Below are 9361 nucleotides of genomic sequence, written 5' to 3' on the forward strand. Positions count from 1 at the left end.
TTTATTTTTTCTACAAATTCATAAAATAAACTAGTAATTTATTCAAAAAATAGATAATGGAAATAAAAGCGCTACAAAATATAGTGATCAAATACCCCCCACACCTAATTTTTGCTAGTCCTCTACCAAAGGGAGAAAATAAAAAGAAAGAAAAATTCTAACTCACTTTTGTAAAAATTATGATTGTATATAGCTCATACAAAAAGCCTTTAAACTCTACGTTATTCTAAAGGATGAGTTGTAGTCTTGTGAGGGTTTTTAGTGAATACACACACAAAATTTGATCAATTTGCCACTTTGAAGAAGACAATATAGAATTTATTCACTTGATATTTTTAGACAATCTAATTAAAGCTACTTTTACCTGAGAAAATATTTTTATGCATAACTCTAAAGTAAATTCCTAGAAAATATTTTCATTTTAGTTATACAAAATCTAGTTCAAATTAGTGACTTTTTTCAAAATTTTGAGCAGAATATATTAACTCTTTGTTTCAATCAATTCCCTAGCCTCTTGATCATTTTATTTTTGAAGAATATACATATAGAGACACACACACACACGAACACACACATATATCTCTTTACTCCTCGGAGATTTTTTCTACTTTATTGGGCTTTTCTAATTGACTATGCAATGAGCTTTGGGTCAATGAATTTCATCCTAATTGGGTTTAGGTCATTAAGAATGTAAATACCCCTCAGACTCAATTGTTTAGTCAACTTAGCCTTAGTAAGGTAGAATCACTTAGAGTTTAATATTTTTATTGGTGCCTATCTTTTGCACTCTTTTTTTCTTTCTTTTCTTTTTTTTTTTGAGTTTATTTGTGTGTGTGTGTGTGTAAGTTGAGAAATATTTAGATCAAAAGGACTTGAGAAATTGTTATCCACTCTAAGTTAAGCATGAAAAATTTTTATTACTTAATTAAAGTTATAAGTTAGAGCAATAGTAAGGTATAACACTTTAAAAGTTATTTCTTAAAAACTTATTTAGAGTTATCGTAGAATGCTAACTTGAGTGTTAAACTAACTATGAATTAGAAAGTGTAAAAAAATCATCAACTAAATCAATTATTAAAGAGTAAAATGCATAAGAAAAGGCGAGAATTATTTTGGGATCTTGATGTTTATTTTTTCTTATATCATTTATAAATACAAGGTGAAAAGGTAACTTTAAACCACACAAACAAAATCTTAATGATATTAAGCTGAAGGGCGAAAATGCATGATGAAAACAAATTAAAGGGCAAATTTGATAATGCAATGACTTGAGGAATAAATTTAATAAACCTATAATTTTGAGAGCATGTATTTGGAAAGAATCCTTTAAAATAGCCACATTCACAACCCAACACCGCTTGATTCTGCTCGGGCCTTCATAGCTCATCGTGGATCGATTTGGGTCCAATACTAGGCCTGACACCAAGCACCTTGGTTAGACCTACATCAACTTGGGCTGGCGGCGAACCGGTTTGTGTTGGTTCGTGGGTTGGGCCAATCCGGCTGACATAACCTACTCGACGAGGCGCAGCCTTGCCGATTACGTTGATGTGTTTGGTAATCAAAGTGATTTTCTTGTTGTCTTTTTGTAGAAAAACACTATGTCATGATGTTTTTTTTTCAAAAGTGTTTTGAAAACACCATTTTGAAAGTTATGGGTCAAACTAGTTTGACCATTTATATAGCACATGATATTAATCAACAACCACTAGTCACACCCAACCACTTAACCTTACTCTCACCCGTTGCCGCTCCCCACCACCAACCACTTGCGACTGTCAGTCGTCACAACGCGCGGGCCGCCGCGCGCCGCCGCGCGCGGTCGGCCGCGGCCGACAGGTAGTGCGGCCTAACCACGCATTCAAGGAGGTTTTATCAAATCGGCTATAATTTAATTTTTTTTTAAAATTCTAAATCATGTCACCATCAATCATTGAAACAATGATGAATATATTGTTCATACATGTTCTAAATAACATTGGATAATATATATTTGAACTAAATAAAAAGAAATAAAATATTAAGCGAATATTAAAGAGCTTATGTCACACAAAAAATAAAAGCAAAAATAGATATTTGCTTGATATCCTATGTCCCCTTCTCCAGCTCATTATCCATGTCTAAATCAACCTGGTACGCAAAATTGGTTTATGTAGATTAAATCATAACATGCCAACCCCGCCCCGCCTACCACCACCACGCCACCGCTCTCACCCAGAAAAATCAGAAGGAGCAGTCATGTTGTTAAATAAAGGTAATAGAGAAATACTTCTAAGAAGAAATATTATTCAGCAAAAAGGGGACACGGTCGGAGAGGGCGACAATAATATACTACGTTGATTGAAAATGAGGAGACAGGCCACTCGGAGGTGGCGGCAGCAACCGAGAGGCAGTGACGAGGAGGCGCGCCACAGGCGGACGTGGAGATAGTTCTCAGGTGTACGTGGAGGCGGCAGCTGACAACTACTCGGAGAGCGCTGGCAGACGGGGAAGGCGTGGTTGAGGCGAGCGAGTCGCGAGGCGGCAACGACGAATCAGAGAGACTCGATTCGAGAGTGGCGGCGACGACGGTCGTTAAGATTGAAAGGGAGAAAAGGGGATCAACTTGGATTTAGGGGAAAAAGAAGTCACGGGATCTCAAAACACATTTTTGATATTTTAGGAAAAACGTTTATTTTTTAGGCTTTGTAAAGAGTTAACCAAAAAAACACCACGCTTACCAAACTCGTTTCATTATGAACAATTTTTCACTTTAGCCCTTTTCAAATTTTTTATTATTAAAATCGACCCTTTTTTCTTTTATTTACCAAAACCGACCCGATTTCTTGATTAGCGGCTTAATCACATTCCTAATTAGTCGGGGTTGCCAACCCCGACTATTTAGGACATTAATTTTTAGGGTTTAAGGCTTCTAATTAGGGTTTAAGACCCTCCTAAATAGTCGGGGTTGGCAACCCCGACTAATTAGGAATGTGATTAAGCCGCTAATCAAGAAATCGGGTCGGTTTTGGTAAATAAAAGAAAAAAGGGTCGATTTTAATAATAAAAAATTTGAAAAGGGCTAAAGTGAAAAATTGTTCTTTCATTATTTTTTTAAAAAAAACGAAAACATCAAAAACGTCAAGTTACCAAACGCTCCCTAGCAAGTCACTACTGTGTTACTGGGAAAGGGAAGAAAGTGGGTCGGTGACTTCGAAGTTGAGCTCCAAGTCAATCACCGGGGGTTCATACTCCTGCCTGATATTATTATATAATATATATAGTACGTAGTTCTAATAATTCCCCCACCAAATTCGAATTTATAGAAACCCTTGAAGTGCGGCGATTGAAACCCTAATCAAAGTCCAATACCCACTCGATTCCTCCTCATTTGATAATGACGGGGTAAGTTAATAGCTCCTCCGATTTCTTTTCTGCCCTACAATTTTCAATTGTTCTCAAATTTTTGTTCTTTATGTTAGGTAAACTTTTCATCTTAAACGATTTATTGGGTTTTTCTCTTTGCAATTAGTTGTGATTGCAAGAGTGAGATAATCCTTTGATAGATGGGTGATTATATGATAAGGGCTTGATCTAAAAGCTGGACCTTTGATTTTGGGAAGTTTTTCAGTAGCAATCGCCAGTTTTTCTTTAGAAATTTTTGCAAAGATTGAATCTTTGCCAAAGCTCCATTAGAAGCTAGCCCAGATGCTTCAGCTCCGACTTATCAACTTTACATCAGTGTGCTAGTTTTTTCTTTGCAATCTTACCATGTTATCGGTGTGCATATACAATGCATTGAAGTATGATGTTACATCTTGTCTCCCAGTGATAAAGAATCTATGGATTTTTTAGTCCTTTTTATGGTAAATCTCTTTTTGAAAGGAACTAAGCTCATAGTGTCAGGATCCTTCAGATTTTTGACCTGTTTACTTAGTTTGTAACTTACTCTCTTTTTTGTATCTTACGCAGAACTTCTTGGCTGATAGACAGCAAAAGGATTGCTACAAAGATAAAATATGCAGCTGAGTCCGTGGATGTGAGCAAAGTCAAATGGATAAGCAACCCAACTAAAGCTTGTCCTAGGTGCAACCACATTATTGATAACAGCGATGTATGATTGTATTCTCGGTATCCTTATAATTCTTTTCCCTGAACCTTTTGTTATTTATATTTTTAAAAAGCTGGAGAGTATAGCGGAATGCATCGGTGGACATAGTTATTAATTATTTTCTCCCTGTGGTGCAAGATAACTGATTCTTTCGACTGTTGTGTTATGACTCCTTTAAACTTCAACATGGTGTTATTCATAGATTTCTGATATTAGTTTCATTTACATAGAAATTACAAAAAGCCTAAATTATGGATTTCGTGTGTGCTCCAGCATCACTTAGCATAGCAATAATCAAACTATGAGGTGTTACAGGGATTGGTCTTTTTTAGAAAGATCATAGATAACCAAAAAAAAAAACAAAAAATTACTAATCTTAATAACTGAGAAAGTGGATGAGAATGAGTATGTACATGTCCAAACTTTCTTAGAATCTGTACATGTCCAACCTTCTCCTGTCTTTACTCTTGTAATTCATGTACGTTTATTTGTTGTGTACCTCAGTTGATGGAAAATGAGTGCTTCCCACCTGAGCCAACATATATCTGTGATTATCCTATGCACTCATATGCTTTTATCACAGATCATCTGTGTATGAGATAGATGCTTTTGGAACATTAAGTCTTTGTCTCTTAACATGCCTTATTGTAGGACATCCATTTTCTTCCATTGTCACTTGTCAGTCAGCATGCAACCACATGTTACTTGGTCCTGTGCTTTAATATTTTCCAAGAGCCTAGCTCCCTCCATCTCAAACTTTTTTTATAAATTTTTTGGAGGGTTGTTTCGATCTTAGTCCCCCAAATCTTGCATAGTTTGAAAGTAGACCCTAATTCTTCATAATTTGAAAGTAGTCCCCCAAATCTTTCAAATGTTTTGAAATTAGTCCCTCTATTATATTTAACATTCCACATTATTAACCATGTTTGGATTAGTGTTTAACAGGAACGTGTAATTACCTAATTAGGTTCAAAATCTATGGATTTAAGTGTAATATTTTAGAATATTCTCCCCAATTTGTGCTCCAGTGAATTTTTTCTATCATAACTTGGTAGGGATTTGTATTCAGTTATTTAATTGGTTTTGAATCATTGTTTGTAATCTATCTGCTTGATTGATTTGAAAGAAAGAAACTCTGGGGAGTCGAGAGAGGGTGTGAAGAGCAGATGCATTTTGTCACTTTTCCTTGTCAAATAAAGGCTATAGCCAGTTTGTCATATTTCTATTTGTTTTCTCCTAGCAGCATTACAATTATTGTTCTGATGTTGAATTTGATATGTATCCCATGAGAAGAAGTTTAGACTTGGAATGATTACAGGTGTAACCATAGATTTTTTTTAATACATCTGAATTAAAAACAGAAGGTGTCCAATCTTCAATTTGAATTCTTCTAATGTTAAAATGAGAAATATGCATATATGGTTGCATTAAAAACTGTGATAATGTTAAATATGAACTAAGAAGTTGGCATCGATCATTATGCAGTAGAGCATGTTACCTACTGATATTTATCTGTTTACTGAGATATCAAGTTTGGCATTTTTGGTAAGCTTAGGTCCATTTACATGAATTAAGCATTTCAAATAACATACATGAAGAAATTCAAAGGAAAAATGTAATGAGAAATGTGCAATTTCAGGCCATTCTGAATTTCACTAGATAAGAAAACAACATCAATGACAATGGCAAACACAAGAGTAAGTCCTTTTACTGAAATTCTTGTTTGTTCGCTATATAAACCCCTTTGTTCCATTCAGCTCTATTAATGTCCATCACTTCCTTTAAGTTAACAACTATGTTATCCTCTTGCTAACATAATGGCTCTGATCCTCATGCTCGAATCATCTCAGTTAGTATTCCGTCATTCTATGCTTAACAGTAGAAAATTCTAGCTCTTTAGTGTCTCTCATTTCTTATCCTATAGCTTACCTTATAGCCACTAATCTATCTCAACATTCTCATCTCGACTACTCCCATTTCCTGGATGGGATCTTGAAAGCTAAACCATTTGGAATGGTTGAGAAGCTTATCATAGTTTTATAGTTATCTACATGCAAGAACCACTTAACATTTACATATTTTCTACATTAAAAATGGATCAAATGTCAGCTGGTCAGTTAAACGAACCAAACAATCTCTACACCTCGGAAATTTAGATCTAAAGTCAAGTCAAAAGAAATTTAGGACTGACCAAACCAGCCCTTTGAAGCTAGGTTATGCCAGCTTGCAGACATGTCAGAAACCTGTTGAAGACATGGACAGTGCTTGATGTGTTAGAATATAAAAAATCAAAGTTTTGGCATAGTTGCAGGGTCCTTTTGCATGGTATCAGAGCAACTTTGGTTTAATTCCACTAGCCACGAATTTAAAGTGGATTTTAAAAAAAAATTGTACCGCTACGTGTGTCCAAATTTTTGGCTCATGAAAAGGGCGCACAACCTATGGAGACATGTTACTGATGTTAGAATATAAAATTGTTGAATTTCAACCTTGACCACAGCTTTGAAGTTTTGGTATAATGGTAGGGTCCTTTGACAATATGAAACATGACATTCTGTCGAATTAGCATTATCAAGTTCTTTTCATATAGATATCTGTGTATGGAACCAATAGTTTATCATGAGACCATAAAGAAAAACTTTGTGTTACTAGTAGGGATTAACTTTTCTTTCTGACTTTAGGTTGTCCATGAGTGGCCAGGCTTACCACAAGGAGTGAAATTTGATCCATCTGATCAGGAGTTGATGCCACCCTTTCATTAATGAGTTTATTCCTACTGTTAACAAAGATGATGGAATATGCTACACCCACCCTCAAAAATTGCCAGGTGACTTAAAATTTGTTTATAATCAAGCAAGTTGTCTTGTGTTGCTTTTTTCTATTGTGGCCTAAGATTCTCTCTTTTCTAGGAGTTAAGATGGATGGAAGTGTTTCACACTTTTTCCACCGAACATTCAAGGCATACAACACTGGAACTCGGAAGCGGCGCAAAATACAACAGAGTGATGACAATGACACAGAAGGGCAGGGAGGGGATGTCCGCTGGCACAAGACCGGAAAAACCAAACCGGTAATTATAGATGGTGTACACATTGGTTGTAAGAAAATTATGGTTCTATATAGCTCTTTAAAGAAGGGAGAAAAACCTGAGAAGACCAATTGGGTGATGCATCAGTACCATTTGGGAACAGGGGAAGATGAGAAGGATGGTGAGTTTGTTGTCTCAAAGTTATTTTATCAGCAACAACAACTGTTAAAACCATCGGAAAACAATAAGAGTGAATTGCAAAACTTGGCGATGATGGTGGAGACTGTGGATGCTGAAGCTGTTGTTGCTGCTACAAAATCAGAAGAAGAGAATGATGTTGCACTACATCATGAGCTTGTTCCTAGATTAGCCGTTGAGGAACATCATGAACCTGCACCTTCATTAGCTACCGTGCCTCAACATTTTGCTCATGATGAGCAACGTACTGGACAAGCATCATCCAACCAAGTATAGTTTATTGTTGCGTGCCTTTTCTTTTCAGTCATCATTAATATGTTGAATAATTTAGCATATATTAGATAGTTTAGCAAAACCCTCCCAACTTTGTGGTGTTTTGCACAAAACCCCTCTAAACTTTATTAAATTAGATAAAACCTCCAGAACTTGTCATGTCCTTCGCAAGTAACATGTTTGGACAAATTTTCCATTGTGCACTTTTTAATTTCTCACTGAAAAAGTTTTTCAGATTGTGTAGGCAGATAGTAAACAAGGCCAGTTTAGACTTTTACCCTTTGTGTTAGCATTGTTTGTGACAATTTCCAGTAGTTCAAAAGTGTTTTGCATAAATATGAGGGGGAGGGGGGGTTGTTCAAACTGCCTGAAAGCTCATGGAATTTCTGCTATTTTGTTTATTTTCATGGTTACTAAAAGAAGTAATAAACTTGCAGGTTGTCATGGATAATGGTATCGTCACAAATGAAAGTGGTGTCGCCCAAAATATTGGACAGGAAAAGACTGACAATACCATAAATACTGAACAGGAAAAGACTGATGATCAAAATATTGAAAACCACATCAATACTGGGGAAGAATCAAAGTGGTGGGAAGGTGAGTCACAATATCTGCTAGATTCTCAGCAGCTGGCTGAAGGTATAGCATTATGCGATGAATTCCTCCAGAGCCAGTCATCTTGTGGAGGTGATGTTGAAGAAGCAAAGAGAATGAGGCCTTGTTTGTTGGCTGAGTATGCTCGAAAAGGAGGTGTTGATGATTTTAAGAAGGATCTGGAAGAATGTCAAACTCTTGGTCTCAACCATTTAGTAGTCACTGATCAGAAGAAGAATGCAACGGACTTTGAGCTACTTGAGACGCCCTCCGACATGCGACTAAGCCAACTGGTGCGTATTATGTCTTAATTGCTGATAATGTTTATGCTCGTTTGTTAGTCTTAAGATAGTGCATGTGCATCACATCACATAGTTCGTGTGCATCACATTGCATCCAAGGACACTGATTTCTGATTTGGAAAGTCGAATTTTGAATTAGTTGATAATAAACGAGTTGAGTAGGTTACTAAGGATGGCATCCAGATGTAGATACTACCGACTCAAATGTGAAAATTAACTTTTCAAAAGGAAACTCCATATTGTAGGGTGTCTGGTGGCAAAAGAGTTGGCCTTTGCATCTCATAAATGCTGTTCATGTGTTTGCTACAGGAATTTGGATCGCAAGACAGCTTTCTGGCGTGAGTTCATGTAATTTAAAAGAATACCCAGAAGGTTGCTTGATGATGAACTTTGCTGCTTTTGCCTAGTAATCATATGTGTATAATCGTGAATGAATTATACTTTTTGTAACTGTTATTTGCATGTAACCCTCAGTATGTGCCGGGAGACTGAAGGGAATCACTGCATCATTTTGTTAACTATGTACTCACTGCATCATTTTGTTAACTATGTACTTAGTGCAGTGATGAGGTGTGTCGAAAATATGTACTTTACGTAGTATGCTTATGTAGAGTATTTTATTGACCTTGAAATGTAATAAAGTGATTCTTGTGACAATCTACATGGGTTATCTGCTCAATTTCTTCTTTCACCTAACTTGTGTTGCCAAAATTTTTAGAGCCGCGCTCATATTGAGTCTCATGTTCTCGTGTCTTATTCTCCAAAAATAACATTTGACATCAATGGCATACTTTTCAAGTAAGCTAAGACCCCTTTTTGTTAAAAAGTGGTAAGAAAATTCAGGTACTTTATCCTTTTATCTAGACTCTGCTCAGC

At 36.1% G+C, this 9361-nt stretch overlaps 1 protein-coding gene across 1 annotated transcript; it reads left to right on the forward strand.

Moving 5' to 3' along the window:
• Positions 1 to 3170: 3170 nt before the first annotated feature.
• On the forward strand, positions 3171 to 9142 carry LOC109827494 (SUPPRESSOR OF GAMMA RESPONSE 1-like). Its single transcript, XM_020394503.1, is given in 7 exon segments — positions 3171 to 3384; positions 3952 to 4093; positions 6772 to 6836; positions 6838 to 6917; positions 7000 to 7586; positions 8027 to 8476; positions 8795 to 9142. Coding segments are annotated over 7 exon segments (1365 nt in total). The 5' UTR covers positions 3171 to 3376; the 3' UTR covers positions 8828 to 9142.
• Positions 9143 to 9361: the final 219 nt, after the last annotated feature.

The sequence above is a fragment of the Asparagus officinalis genome, unplaced genomic scaffold (genome assembly GCF_001876935.1).
Source record: "Asparagus officinalis unplaced genomic scaffold, Aspof.V1 AsparagusV1_Un267, whole genome shotgun sequence".
Lineage (NCBI taxonomy): Eukaryota > Viridiplantae > Streptophyta > Magnoliopsida > Asparagales > Asparagaceae > Asparagus > Asparagus officinalis.